Source organism: Elgaria multicarinata, chromosome 13 (assembly GCF_023053635.1).
Source record: "Elgaria multicarinata webbii isolate HBS135686 ecotype San Diego chromosome 13, rElgMul1.1.pri, whole genome shotgun sequence".
Taxonomy (NCBI): Eukaryota; Metazoa; Chordata; class Lepidosauria; order Squamata; family Anguidae; genus Elgaria; species Elgaria multicarinata.
In genome coordinates, this window is record NC_086183.1 from 25,217,466 (window position 1) to 25,233,126 (window position 15,661).

The 15,661-nt window shown below is 48.3% G+C and overlaps 1 protein-coding gene across 1 annotated transcript in view; it reads right to left on the reverse strand.

Moving 5' to 3' along the window:
• Window positions 1-337: 337 nt before the first annotated feature.
• Window positions 338-15,661, reverse strand: part of IGLON5 (IgLON family member 5) — a 105,924-nt gene continuing 90,600 nt past the window's right edge. The window contains exons 4-8 of the mRNA XM_063140072.1: window positions 13,498-13,617; window positions 10,580-10,711; window positions 9,647-9,767; window positions 3,772-3,923; window positions 338-889 (exon numbers count right to left, since the gene is read on the reverse strand). Of these exons, the coding sequence (XP_062996142.1) occupies window positions 789-889; window positions 3,772-3,923; window positions 9,647-9,767; window positions 10,580-10,711; window positions 13,498-13,617 (626 nt within the window). The 3' untranslated portion in view covers window positions 338-788. The remainder of the gene's footprint in view (window positions 890-3,771; window positions 3,924-9,646; window positions 9,768-10,579; window positions 10,712-13,497; window positions 13,618-15,661) is intronic.

Consider the following 15,661-nt stretch of genomic DNA (forward strand, 5'->3'; position numbering starts at 1 on the left):
TGTCTCTCTCGTGGCCACCCCGTCGGAGGCCCAGGCTGGGTGAAGCCACCTCCAAGAGCACTAAGAGTTTGCCCAGCCCTGGGCTGCTAAACTGGCCCGCAATTCTGAAATAATTTTGGGAAATGAATTCCGTTCTCCGCTGCAGAAGTTCTTTGCCCAGCTTGAGCTAAGTAAATAAGAATAAAAAGGAAGCCTCCTAAATGAGGTCAATTGCTGAAATTCTCACCCCAGGCAACAGCAAAAGAAGGAACAAAGATGATGATGGTTGTTGATGATGATGATGATGATGATGATGATGATGATGATGATAATAATAATAATAATAATAATAATAATAATAATAATAATAATAATAGAAACCCTTTGTGGATCCGTGCATTGAAAGACGAAAGGTCCAGCCAGCCCAAGGAGGAGAATGGATGCCGTTCTATTAAGTCGCAGAGGTGGGGGGGCGGGGGAAGGTGATGGTTGCAGTTAACCCTTTAGAGCCCTGTGTCTGTTCAGTTGTGTTAAATAAGAAGTTTGTCAGGAAGTGTCTGAGATGGAGCGTGAAGATAAATGGCTGTAGAAACAAATGCATATTTTTTTTTGTTTTGTTTTGTTTTCTTCTATCCCTCACAGTGATGGGGTTCTTGATAAATTTCATTTCTCTCTCTCTCTTCATCTTTTCCAGAAAGTAGAGACACTTCTCATTTTCTCTCTTTCTCTCTCTCTCTTTCTCCATCTTTCTTGTATTCTTTTCCTTTCACCTGTTTCTTTCCCTTGTTCTGCTGCGTTGCCGAGCTGCCCTAAATCTTGAACAATACAGTCACAAAGGCGGATGACAGCAGGCCCAAGAAGAGGGGCGATCCGACACTGGCCACTGCCACGTTTTCCAGGGAACCTGGTCCTGAAGGAAGAAGAAAAAAAGGGCTTGTTCTTGTGCCAGTCATTGTTTTCGTTATAGTCTAAGGCCTCACCTAGACCTACCTGGTCTAGCACAACGGAGGGGTGAAGATCTCGTGATATTTTTATCGTGAGATCTCCCCCTCTGTTTACACGTGGTGTGCAACGACCTCGGAGGGAGAGGACGTCTTGGCCGCCATTTTGTTTTGTTTTTTCTTAAAGGGGCAGTACGCATGAATGCTCATGCGCAAAAGGTAAGGGTGGTGTTTTTTTACACTTTTCACTGCTCCACCCACCCCACCCTTGATAGGCGCAGAGCTCCTGAGGAGCTCTGCACCCCTGCGTGGGCCCTGGCTCCTCTCAAGTAACCGCAAGGAGCCAGGACAAATCACGATGCCCACACACATGTTACGTGGTCTCGGGATCAGCCCGAGACCACGGAAAAAGTGGGCTCAAAGGCGAGGGCAAGATCCCAGGGCAAGGGAGGGACCAACCCTCCCTGATCCTGGGATCCCCTGTGCATCGTGTGAACACATAGGGATGATCCCGGGGATTGCTCTGCGATATCACCCCATCTAGATATGACCCTAGAGATCCAGTTCGGATTCCTGAGGTCCACTCTTAGCTATGGGAGGGGAATAGGCATACAACTGGAAGGAGTCAGGAGTCCATTTTTGAGCTCAGATAGTAGGACCACCTCTGGACAACTGTGAAGTGTGGGATGTCCTAAGGAGGGACAGAACAATGTCCTTTCTTAGGTTGAAGACCCTTTGGGGTAGAAAGTGAGAGAACTAAGTACCCAGGACATGTTCAGGTCCCACAATTGCTATCCTCTCATCTTTTCCTATAGCCTAAGTAGGAGTGTAGGAAGCCTCCTTAGAAAAGGGCAAACTAAGTAGGACCACAGGAAGCCACCTTAGAACAAGGCAGACTATTGGTCAATCTAGCTCACTGTTGTCTCCTCTTATTGGCAGTAGCTCTCCAGCATCTCAAGCTGAGGTCTTTCCCCTCATCTGCCTCTGGATCCTTTTCAATGAGAGATGCCAGAGACCTTCTGCATGCAAGGCGTGTGTCCTTCAACCATGCTATGGCTCCCTTTGTCTCATCAAGAAGTAAACAGAGGACTAGCAGCCATGGGGTTGCCATGGCAGAAGCAGAGCTAAGAGCCCAAACTCATTTTTGTTTCTTTTCTCAAAAGAAAACAAAAGCCAATTCATTCACTTCCCACTCACCCAGCGAGTGGCCGAGAGCCAAACTGGGGGCGCGAGAAGCTGCTGCCAGAATATTTGGCCAGCCGAGGTTACACAGCCGCTGTGAATTCACCTCCTTTCCTATCCCACCCTCCACCCCACGTCCATACAGCTGGTCTAGATCAGAAACAACCTGGTAGGGTGAAATGAATTTGCTCCCCAAAAGCTTCCCTGTGCAGTCTGACGCCATGTACTCTCTGTAGATTCTCTTGAATATAGCCACTAAATATTTGATGTTTGCATTTGGCATCCATTTACGTTTGATTTCAATATTTGGGGTTGGATCCAGAATCTTTGGTTGATGGGAAGGCTTGGCTCACAGAAGGTGCTTCTGCCCAATTTGGAGGGGGGGATCCACCCTTCTCCCCCTCCCTGCACCACACTTTTCCCCATTTAGTAGTGCCGCACAAATTTCCGTGTAGCATTTTCAGGGGGCTGGAGGAGCTGCTATGGGGAGGAGGGAATGATGTCTGATTCCAGCAGCCCAGTTGCATGCATCTGAATCTGGATCCAACCCTTGACGTCTGACCATTTTTAAAAGGTGGCATGCAGTAGTAATTTAGTATTTTACTGTACTTTATAAGTGGAATGCAGTGGTATTAGTAACTGATTGTATTTGATAGGGGTCATGCATTCGTATAATATTTGACTGTACTCTAAAGAAGACATGTAAAGAAGACATGGTCAGCAGTTTATGAAATGTTATATTAGAAGCCTTGCCGAAATCAAAACGGTCAAGAGATGCCAACTGGTCTAAAATTTCAAAAATTTTGAAATAGAATTTCATATTCAGGAGCGAGTTCTTTGACAATTGGATGGCAAAGCTTGAGCATTGGTGCATATCCCATCTGTCCAAGATATGTGTGGGAGTGGAAGAGGGGAGGGGACACGTTTACATCATAGTCCTCTACGTGACAATGCCGGGTTGTCCCCTGCCTACATCGCTGTTCTGCAAACTGAATGAATTCACACCCCTCCCAAACTTACTGGGTGTTCTGCATTTCCGCCATCCCGGATATCTCATTAGAGAAATGTGCCCACCTGACGCCTACAATGCCCTGTATGGGTTCACTTGCCTGGATATGACACACAGCCTGTACTATTAGTTAGGCCCAGTTCCTGCATTATTCTCCCTCTGTGCTTTCTACAAGCTTCCTCCCCCAACACCATTTCATCCTCAGCCCAAGGTCATTGCCTCCACAGCAGGGATAGGTCTCCTCCATTTCAGCAATCCTAAGTGATGATCTCCAACTGGGGAACATCTAAGCCAGGCTTGTTCAACCTGGGGCCCTCCAGATAGACTACAGAATCCATCACCCCACAGCCAACACTGAGGATAATGAGAGTTGTAGTCCAACACATCTGGAGGGCACCAAGTTGGAGAAGGATGATATAAACCATGAGCGTTTATTGGCTTTTTACCAGCATGACATGCAAAATCATGCCCACCAGCTTGCTGTTGTCCCACATCTGCTGCTCTTGGGCTAAGGACTTCCAAGTGAGCTCTGGCTCTGGCCTTTCAAAGCCGAAGGGGCTCCTAAAATTGCCTGTGGATGGTGAAAAGACCTGCCCAAGATTAAGGCGCAACCCCAGTAGTTGCCAAGGGACCAAGAAGCCGGGGGAAGGAGAGACTCACTGATAAGCCGTAAGCTGACATTGAACGAGCCCAAGATGTTAGAAGCCAGGCAGGTGTAGTTCCCATAATGTCGAGCAGTAACGTTGGGGAAGACCAGTATGGAGCGAGTTCGCTCATTCTGGATCTGCAGTCCATCCAAGCCACCGATTAGTCTGCTAGGAAGAGGGAGTGGAAGGGGGAGACCGTGGGAGAGATACATAGTTAAAGCATCGTGCTCCAAGAGTACCAGTGATAACTTCAAATGAATAGTTTGAGACTGACCCTATTCCTGATTATCCTCTTCCTGCTTTCTTTGTGCGAGATTACCCTTAAAGAGACAACCTTCTGGTGAATATCCACCTTTTCACTCTTCTTTTTTGTTATTGTATCTTTGAAACCTCTTGGGGCCCATATTCCGGGCTTCTTTAGATTAAGGGGAAATTACATTTTCCTTAACAGGACTTTGCTTCCTGCTTTTCTTGCACAATTATAATGGGGCTGCATTACACAGCTAGAGTGGGATGACCATGTGGTCTATGATGGAAAACTTCCCCTCCTCTTGCTGCTCACAGCCCTGACTGGGACAGCGCCCTCTAGCGGGTAATTTGTAGCACCACTTCCTCTGTACATCGTAGGAAATCCCGAGATAATTCAGCAGAATCAGGATATCACAAGTTTTTTTTTAAAAAAAGAATTACTGGGGAAAGGCACAGGTTGCTTACATCATCAAAAGGACCCATGAACTTCCATGAGTGGCCAGTCAAGAGTGTGCCTTATTTCACTCATGTGAAGAAGCTGTCCAACAGTGGGCATGGTCAGAACCAACGCAGGCGGAGCCAGAGCCAAAAGTGGGTGGAGTTTCCAAAGCAGACAAAGGTCTGCATGAAACCAAGTAATGTCCACCATATGTGGTTCTTGGGGACACAAGAACCATCATCCAACAGAAATCAGCAAGTATGGAAGGAAAATACATGCCAAAAACCAAACAGCTTAGGGCAATGATTCTGATCCTGTTGGATATGTGTGTTTATGTATATGTAAGCATGGGATTGTATTGTACTTTTTTTTCTTTTTATGTATATTTCGGTGGCCTGTAGCTCCAAACAATATAGTTACTACCAGTAAGCATGAGACCATTGCACCATTCCATTATTATTCCATCGGCTGGCTGTGGTCCACTTTCTGCTCCAGCTATTTCCTGGATTAACTTGGGAGGATTTCTAAAACTTATTTCGGAACTGGTACATATTTGCAGAGTTATCAGTTCACATCTTTCTTTCTGTCCCCCTTCGAAGTTGCTGACGTGCTCTGGCACATACAGGCACCGCTGAAATTACAGCGCACAAAGGAATCTTTCTATGCAATTCCACGACAGCATCAAGATCCCTTTTCGCACCGTGATGATTTTATCCCTGTGCCTGTACTCTGGAGCGCTTCAGTAACTTGCAGTGGAGAAGAACCGTGTTGGGGAAGAGACACACGAAGAAAACAAGAACAACTCTGCGGTGTGCGGTCTAGGCGTAGCACAGCCTGAACCAAGTCAGGAAGTCAAAAAGGAAGAGAGGGCAGATTGTGTGTGCATCATTGGTGGAACTCCAGAAACAAGACCAGTTATTTTGAAATTCCCTCAAATCCTAGGGAGAAATTTGTCTGGGGAGAGTTTCAAAAGCATCCCCGCGATCAACAGTTTTCGGAGGCTTAATCTGCTGATGCAGTCAAAGGGCTCTACACCTCCCCGTACCACCTTCCCGTAGCCCCACTGGCTGTTTATCTCTGCTCGGGCCTGTCAGACAGGCGATCCATCTTCTGTTGGAGCACAATCCCCACAGCGGCCGTAGATCCAAAATCCCATCTCACCTGCCTGCCTCTTTTACATCTCTCTCTCTCTTTGTGTGTGTGTGTGTGTGTGTGTGTGTGAGAGAGAGAGAGAGAGAGAGAGAGAGAGAGAGAGAGAGAGAGAGAGACTTCTCAGAGGGATGCTTCATCATTATTAAATGTGGCAGCAAAGACAGTATTCCTTATACAATCCTCCTATTGGGCCAAAGGACTCAGCCAACTTTATCCTCTCCCCCCTTCTCCCATTCTAGCATCCGACCTATGGACTCATTTAGCTTGGTTTGGGCTGGATTTAAGCCCCATTCCCTGTGACTCACCATGCTGAATGCAGCCCACCAGGCAGGTATTTTTTTTTGCATGCCTGAGCCAGTAGTAAAAGCAGGAAGGGTCGTGGCTCTGCAGTAAAGCGCATGTTTTGCATGCAGAAGATCCCAAGTTCAATCCCCGGCATCTCCAGGCAGGGCTGGAAAAAATCCTAACTGAAAACCCTGGATTTCTGCTGCCAGTCAGTGTCAACAATACTGTGCTAGGTGGGCCAAGGGTCTGACTCCATATACTTGGCCTCCTAATGCTTCCCACCTCCCTTATCTCAGATGCAGTTTATTTGTATGAACTGTCAAACAAATGGATCCCAAGAAATGGATAATGACTCCTGCATGAACTCACGTTGACCGCAAATCTGTTTACAGTTTGCTAAATTTGCCCCTCCTTTCCACACACACACACACACACACACCAGGCAGAAGCTCTAATAGCTGCATTATCAGGCAAGAAGTCAACAGGTACAGCTTTCCATGACATGGGAAGATTCCCCTGTTAATTTTGGGCCTGCTACCTGTCTTTTTCAAGGTGTGGAACAGATCAAAAGTGTAGCAATCCAGCAGTTCAGAGGTTGAATCAGCAGCCCCCAACCACAATACCACATGCTCAGCAGCAAGGGAGAGGCATTTTGTACATGCTCAAATGCATCTTTGTTATTACTTCATACTTCCAAGGTAAAGCCCTGGTCAAAACCATGCATTGGGGGGGGGAAATCCATGATCAAAACTTCTAGTGTTGTTGTTATTATTTAAAGGAGGCAATGGAGAAAGATCATCCAATTTGACTGAATCAGAGAAGCTGGGAGAAGCCACACCATTTTACTGATCTGAATCATCTCCACCTCTGCCTTCCAAAAAAAACCCTGCTGTTAGCCCCACAAGAAAAGAAATACAGGGGAAGTAATACAGGCAGGAATAGATGGATAAGTAGTCTGACCTGGGCAGGATCTACACTAATGCTTTAGAACAGTTTATAACAGTTTTGACAACTGTTGGGGCCGAGGACACACTTCTAGCTCCATCAGACAAGCGTTTATTGCACGCTCATCACTGGGCACTCAAGGATTTTTGCGGGTGCCTCTCACAATGTTGTCTACCTCCCACCCTTTCTAGCCTTCTTCATGTGACAAAAAACACCCCAGTTAGTCCGACTTATTTTTAAAGACAGAAGTTGCCGCTGTCTCCTGCTGTATGCAGGAGAAGCAGCGGGATCAAAACGGCCCCCTGTGCAAGTTGTTTACTTCCTTTTTCAAAAGAGGAAGTAATGAGGGACAACCGCATGGGTGGAGAAGCGACAGTGAGCAAATGCGATTTCCCCCTGTGTGCTGATGCTCTCCATATACAGTTTTCAAACCATTTTCAAAGTGTTACATCCTTCTTGGTGCAGATCTGGCCTCAGACAGTTCCCTATTTAACTTGACTCTGTCTCATTATTAAGAGAGTGTTCAAACCCCCTCCTCCCCCCCCCATGGTTGTGTTTAAGTAAAAAATAAAAATGTTAAGAGATACAACCATGGATCTCTTGCGTAATGTGCAATTTGCCCCTTGGCCCCAGCTCGAATTAAGCAGCATTTGCTTGTTAATCGAACCCAACTTCAGGATTTTATGGCTTCTAGTGATTTGGTTGCATAGACCCTATTCCACATAGCTTTTATTGACAGCTATCAAATCTCCGGTTTTATGTCCTCGTGTTCCTGGGTGGCTTTCCCCATCCTCCTCTCTCTCTCTCTCTCTCTCTCTCTCTCTCTCTCTCTCTCTCTCTCTCTCTCTCTCTCTCTCTCTCTCTCTCTTGCATTTGATGTTCAGCGCACCCACAGCCCTGTCGCTATTTCCTAATAAAACAAGATAAAGAGCAGCAGTTTCTTTTTCGCCGAACAGTTCTAACCGCAAACCACCCCCCTGAGATGCACGAGGTTTGAACCATGAACTTTTATCGCCCGCTAAAGAGAAGCAAATGGGAGGCCTGATCTGAAGTTAATTGCAAATCATCTTGTCAGGTGTCAATCCCCTGCAAAACTGGAAGCAGAGGCCTCAGCGGCTCAGGTGGTGCAGGAGGCTGGCTGGAAAAGCAGGAGCCGTTTCCCCATATGCCTCTGCACCCCTCTGCCTTTGGGGATTTGCCTTCAGATTTACTCCTTCCTACTCAGTTGAGTAAGAGTGTGAGCGTGATGAAATGGTGCATCCGTTGCCAGGCTTCACCCGGAGACCCCCTCTGTAGCATTGCATTAGCTGCTGCCTGATGAGATGAGCAGTGGACATCTTCTCCCACTTCTTCTGCCCACGTGTGGAGCAAGCAAGCCTCCAGAGACACTGGAAGGGGCAGGGCAGCAGGCCCCAAGGCCTGGGGGATGATCCAGGTGGGAGAAACATCCAACACTTCATCTTCTAAGGCAGCAGTGGAATGGAAAGTTCAGAGGAAATCCCTGGGTCGTAACCTAGCAACTCCGTTTGTGAAACAGGTGATGCCACACAGCTGAGAGGGATCGGAAGGGCTGATAGTCACGTGCACACCACTATCCCTGCCACATGTTTCTAGGCCAGGGATGGGGAATGCATGGCCCTCCAGATGTGGCCGGACTGCAATTCTCATCAGCCTGAACCAGCCTAGTGGAGAGGGCTAATGGAAGTGGCAGCTCAGGAACATCTGCCCCCTCCCCACGTTCCCCGGGCCTGTTCTAGAGGATTGTAGCAGAGCACGGAAAACTAGTGCAATAGTTAAGAGATCGAGCGATGAGTCCAGACATCCCTTCTCCAAATCAGATCTCAATTATGAACTTTGTGCAGGGATGGGCAATGTGCGGGTCTCCAAATTTTTGGCCTACAACTCCCATGATCCCTTTGGAATAATAGCAAATAGTTGTTGTTGTTGTTACTATCAAGGACTTTAAAATATTTGAAGGAGCATTCAAAAATAGCAACTCCATGGTTTGGTCCACATTACATCTTCATCCAATTGCGTATGTAGACCAGTACTTCAGTTCCCAGAGTTTTATGGGGAGTTTTAAGGGTGCCAATGAGCCCTTAGAGACAATAGGAAGACTATAGGGAAGTTCGGAGGATGGCAACAAGGGAGAGGGCCTTTTCAGTGGTGGCCTCCCCAATTATGGAAAGATCTCCCCGACGAGGCTCGCCTGGCACCAACATTGCTATCTTTTCAGTGCCAGGTCAAGACTTTTCTCCTCTCCCAGGCATTTAATAGCATTTAACAACATATGCTGAGTTTGTTTGTTTTTCACGGACCCCAGAACTGTTGTTTTTAAATGGATACTGTTGTTTGTATGCTTTTGATGGTTTTAAATTTTGTATTCTTTTTAATGTTCACTGTTTTTAACTTTTGTAAACCACCCAGAGAGCTTCGGCTATGGGGCAGTATATAAATGAAAGAAAGAAAGAAAGAAAGAAAGAAAGAAAGAAAGAAAGAAAGAAAGAAAGAAAGAGAGATGCTTTATGCCAAGTCAGGCTGTTCATCCTCCTGGCCCAGTATTATCTACTCTGGGTGTCAATGGCTCTCTATGTTGTCATGTTTATTGTGTCTAGGTTTGTCCAGCACAGAAAAATCTCATCTATCCCCTGCTTACCTGGTCCGTTTAAGTGGAGATGCCTAGGACTGAACCTGTGGCCTCCTGTTTCCAAAGCAAGCACTCTACCATTGACCTTTGGCTCTCTCTCCCAAATGTCTTGGCAGGCCACCCCTGCTGCTGACCGACGAGGACCAAGAAGAAGGCAGGAGAATGACTTACTGTTTGTCGTCTTTGAACCACTGAAATTCAGCAGGCGGCACAGCCATGGCTTCGCAGCGCAAGAGGGCTGTCTTTCCTATGGGGGGATGCGAGTCCTTTACGTCCGTGATGGTCGGAGGGTCTGGCAAGGGAGAACAATGGAATAAAGAGGCATATGAATGGGTCCTAACGTTGGAGACCCACGCTCGTTGGATGGGCACGCAGGCCATTTCGGATAGTGATGCCGCCAGATGAAACTCGCTCAGGACCATTGCAGAATAGAACTTCGGGGGCTCATGAAGCTTTACAAGCCCCCTCCTCCAAGTCTCAAAATTAAAAATCTGAGCCCGGGAACAATTCCTCAGCTCCCCCTGCCTGTATAGAGTGACCTCCCCATCTTCTAGGAGCACTTGTGTAGGGACGGGTAAGGATATCCATATTTTGTGAAATCCGTCCAACATGTGTTTTGTCGATGGTGCAGTGTTGTCCGTTTCGGCGTCCATTTACAGACATTCCCCCGTTATGCAGAAAAATACATAAAATAATTCCATAAGAAAGTTCTCCGAGATCTCCCTTCACCTCCAACCACAGTTCACCCCATACAGCAGCTCTCTGTGTAGCGTCTTCAGGGAGCTGGTGGGGCCACCGTGGGAAGGAGGAGGTGAAGTGCTCCACTTCCATCAACACAGTCAACCCAGTACAAATCTGGATCCAAACATGGGACTGAAAACTTGGAGAGCACGTGAATAAGTCACAGATATTTTGGGGGAGACCCTCTATCCCTCACTACCCCTTGGAATTATCCCTGAGTCTGGTCTCTGAAGGCTGGATTCTCAGTCTAGGGTTGGATCTCAGCTAATGTCATCTCCACCGCCACCACCAAACACCAGAGGCCATAGTATGGTTGAAAGAAGGGGAGAGGAGACAATAGGGAGCAATTTGGGCACCACTCACAGTTGACAGTGATAAGGACACGCTTGCTGTCGGGTGTCAAGACGTCATTTGATGTGATGCACTCATACTCCCCAGCCTGCTGCCGGTTGATCTCTGTGATTTCCAAGTACTCCCCTTCACTGGTGAATCCATCTGTGGGGTAGGGGGCAGGGGGCAGCAGGGAAGGGGTCAGGGACAGCAGTAGGGAGACAGACACAAACACAGACTTACACACAAGAAAACACATACAACAACAACACTGTTATCAATGCCTCCTACATGCAGGGGCTGCCGTGCACCGGAGCTATGTGGGCAGCACAGGGGATTCTGGGTAAGATGTAAGAGGGGGAGCCTAAAACAGTGGTCTCCAAATTTTTTGGGTTGGTGGGTGCATTTGGAATTTTCAAGAGAATGAAATTGGCACTCTTACAAAATGGCCGCCATTGGGTGGGCCTGCCCACTCATAAAATGGCAGCCACGGCAGGGGCATGGCTGGTCACAAAACATTCCTTTCCCAGAAGGCAAACTGGTGCGACAAAAAGAGAAGGAGCGTAAGAACCAAGGACCTAAGTACATGTACACTGATGGTGCTATATAAATAAATAAATAAATAAATAAATAATAATAATAATAAGGCAGAGGTAGGGGTCTAGCCCCAAATAAAGATGGAGCTAGAGGGCAGCACTTGGCTTTGCAGTATGTCAATGACCCAGTTTAAAAACAATGATTGAAAAGAATCTTTAAAATATAAATCAGGAGGGGGAAAGGAGGCTTGGTGGGTGCCAGGGGAGGCGTCTGTGGGCGCGCTGGTGCCCAGGGGCACCACATTGGAGAACCAAGGCCTAGTGTTTAGGACACACCTGCACAACTTGTGAGGCATCAACCTGAACACAAACCAGCTGTGGGCGATGGTCTCTCTGGTGCTCACTTTCTGGCTCCTGGAGGATGGGAAGAGACGTACCTTGCCTCTAGTGCACATGCAGGTACGAGTGCATGCACAAACTTGAAGACCCTGGACAAAGCCTGCTGTTTCACCCTCTGCAGCTGGCCAGATTACTCACACACTGTTAGGGCGATTACGTATTAAAGCACAATAAATGGGACACGAGACAAAATGTTGCGGTACGGACTGTTCCCCTTTCAGGGTTCTAGCCAAGCGGCGGGGAAAAGGTCAGGTGGGGAGAAAGCAAGGCTAAGGAACAGCTGGTGGACTAGCCGATGGACCATAAGCTATGCAGGTCTGCTTTAGTCATAGAATCATAGAATCATAGAATAGCAGAGTTGGAAGGGGCCTACAAGGCCATCGAGTCCAACCCCTTGCTCAATGCAGGAATCCACCCTAAAGCATCCCTAACAGATGGTTGTCCAGCTGCCTCTTGAAGGCCTCTAGTGTGGGAGAGCCCACAACCTCCCTAGGTAACTGATTCCATTGTCGCACTGCTCTAACAGTCAGGAAGTTTTTCCTGATGTCCAGCTGGAATCTGCCTTCCTTTAACTTGGGCCTGTTATTCCGTGTCCTGCACTCTGGGAGGATTGAGAAGGAAAAGGGATGTAATGCAAACTCAGGAGCGGCAGGATCAGTGGAGGGCCCTTGGTCAAGGCACCCTCAATGGGCCCCTTTCCTTCTCACCAGCATTGTGACCAGCTGCTATTATTCCTCTTCCTCCTTATTGCTATCACTTGCTTGATTGACAAGCAGGGAGCCAGGGATCTGGGTTGGAGCAAGAGGCAGGTGAACAAGCAGCTTGCAATGCTGAAGAGGAGGAACAAGTCCAGGATGCTCCAGCCAGTGGGCCCCTGCTAGGGCATGGACCTCTGGCGGGTGCCCAACCACGCCTACCCTCGACGAGAATGCAGTAAAGAGCTGTGGAACTGGGGCAAGCGGCAGATCAGCCTTCTCCACCGAGGTCATTGGAGACCTGTTCCTCCACAGCTTCCATCATCCCCAGCCTCCAAGGCCAATGGCAATCCAAAAGTTTAAGTTCCAAAACGGCACACATGTATCGGCCACAGCTGCGCGTAAAAGCTGCACTGTGTGCATATATAAAACCGTGCACCAAGAAATAGTGGCATTCAGTGGCTGAAATAAATGAGGCAAAGCATTGACATCTGCTAATTATGGGGAAGAGCGAGGGGGGGCTACGTCTGACAGCCCTTATCAGCACAGTGTTTTCTCAGCCCCCCGTCTGACCTCTCCCAGCTACTGGAATTTCACCAGCCGTTGCCGACGCCCGTTCGGAACTACCTTTACAGTCTTATGGACTAGGCATCTGATTGAAGGGTTTAAGACAAGAAAAGCGGGATCACCAAAATAATAGTGATGATGACTGGCATTTGGAAGCCTTGATGGTCAAGCTGGCTGCCCCTATTGCCTTCAGCCCCTGACTCAAGTGTGTTAAATGTTCTGGAAGGGATTTACTGAAGATGGCACTGTCGTCAATGTCTGCCATTGCAAATTCTGACATACTTTCCCTAGCTAGGCGAGAAACAGGTTTTATACAGGATCTGCTCTAAATATACTGTGGGTATAATATGGGGGCGGGTGTTTAAGGACTGTAAGGCAGGTAAATAATGCCAAGCTGACAGGTGGTATTTGGTAGCTAACAAAATAATAAAAAGTTTATTGTTACTTAAAAACTTTAAATAAAAATATAATACTTTCAATCCTGCCCGATGATGATGATGATAACTTCTTCACCAGTACCAAACTCCACCCTCTTGAAAAATATCCACGGGCGTGAGTTGCAGTGCTTTGGGCTGAAACCTGCTTTGGGCAGAATTTTTATGCAAACACCAGTTCTACTTTGCCAAACGGTTCCCTTCTCGCTGCCTTCTGTCATTCACACAGCACGATGGTTCAGAACGGCAAGCGAGCTTCTGCCAGAATAGGGGACAACAAAGATACCTTCAGCCTGCCTCCCTCCTCCAGCCTCCCTTACCTTTTAGTTGCCGCCAAGTCACCGTGGGCTCTGGCTTCCCCATGGCTAGGCAGAGCAGATTCACGTTGCTTCCCTCGTTCACGGTCACGGCAGATGAAATGTTAACAATTCGAGCTGGGACTGTGGAGATTGGAGGAGACGGGCAGTGAGTATCAAGACAGTTCCGGCCTCCCGCCACCAGGGGTGCTGTCTTCTCTGTCACTGCACTAATGGCAGAGCCCCGGAGGTCTGCCGTTAGCAACTGTTTGACCTGCAGCACCCAATTAGCGAATGATCATGTTTCTCTGCAGGCTACGAAAAGCTTCACTTGCTAATTCTTACATACTGTATCAAGATCAAGCCAGGCTGGCTTTTTTCCCCCCAGGCCAACTGCGAACCTTACTGTAGCATGACCAAGCAGGGCTGTCCTTACTATAGGTTATGTTCAGGATGGGTGGCATGGGTTGGCATTGTGGGGCACCTGCTGAGGCCTACCCCCAAGCAGGGGTCCCTCTGCTGTCCCCCAGAGTCCCCTAGCCCTGCTCCTCCCCTTGCTATTCCTGAGGTTTGCTTGCCTTCTCCAGGCATGTGGCTAGTGACAAGAGCAAGGGGAAGGAGCAGCATGAGAACCCAAGAAGGGCCCTGCTGGATCAGACCAAGGGTCCATCTAGTCCAGCGCTCTGTTCACACAGTGGCCAACCAGCTGTCGACAAGGGACCCACAAATCAGGGCATGCAGATGGCGGTCAGAGGGAGAGAGCAAATGAATGAATGGTGTCAAATCACAGTGGCAAGGAAAGGGGGATGTTCAGGGAGGGGGGCACCGAAGGCAACTTGCCCAAGGGCCTCCCAAAACCTGGAACTGTCTCTGGTTACATTCAGCATTCTGCCACCTCCTAGCATGACCAGGAAGCACTGCCCAGGATTGGTGTACCCAGGCAAAAGAAGGTTTGTTTTTTGAGTCTTGATACCTTGGGAAGAATCCTAGCCCCAGTGGGATCCTTGACTATCACACCTTACTGTGACCAAGAAAAGTGCCCAGTCGTCATTTGTTCTGATGGAGAACTAATGCGCTGAGCATTGAAGGCGGAATTCTGCTTCCTCCCCGTTCTGTGATATCGAGAAGCCACTTGCAGATGGGGATATTCCACAGGAGAAACTGACATGCCTCTCTGGACATGGGGCCGACAGAGATTCACCTTCCTCAAAGAGGTCCATGCAATGCATCCAAGGTGCTGGACCTATTTTGTGGATAAGGTTGGATAGAGTTTTGGCTGGTTTTGACTGAAACTCAGAATGGATTCACGGTCCCACTTAAACTGGAGCTGCCCGCCTCCACTGCTGCACATACAATAGCTGCTCCGCCCCAGAAACAGCTGCCTTTTGAGTGCCTCCTCACCAAAGGCCCACCTCCGTACTTTCAGGGTTAATTCCCAATGGCTGTTTTCCCTGCCCCAGCGGAAGAGCCCCCCAAAACAAATTGCTTCCCCCCCCTACTAATTGAGTCTAACGATCCCCATTGTCTGCCCTGATAGGTTGTGGGGGGGACGTTGGTGACAGAGGATGATGGAGAAGCCAGGAACATCTGTTTCCTGACGCCCAGGCTGCTCATTCCGGACCGGGTCCAATCAGCTCCTATTGTACCAGCTTCCCAGTTCCTGCAACCATGGGAAAAACAGTGTGTGTGTGTAATTATGGGGTGGGTAGTATTGCAGTTGTAGCTTTTGCAAATGCTGCAGAAATCCTGGAGGCGGCTGGGAATCAGCGAAGGAAATGAAAAGGGAGGGGGGATGAGAGAGGTCTCTTGTCAATTTTGACAGCTGGAGAGTGATTCCGAGTCATCCAGGACCAAAGTGAAGCCACCCTCTGGGATGGGGGATGGCGCGGGCGGTGTGTGGGGGAGGAAAGCTATTTCTGAGCAGTCCCTTAAAGTGACCAAATACAAAGAACAACAGGACTCCTTTATCTCCAATAATTAGGACATTTTAGAAAATGCAGCTGGCCATCCTAGGCTGGGGTGGGGTGGGATTCTCCCTTCTACAGGCGAATTTCTGCAGTGGTGCAGCCAGGTGATTTCCGACCCTGGACTGAACGTTGTGATGGGCTCCCCCTTTTGGTGGCTGTGTGTATTACTTCAGTTGTGAAGCACACAACTCACATTTATTCCCTGCATGCTTTACACCTCC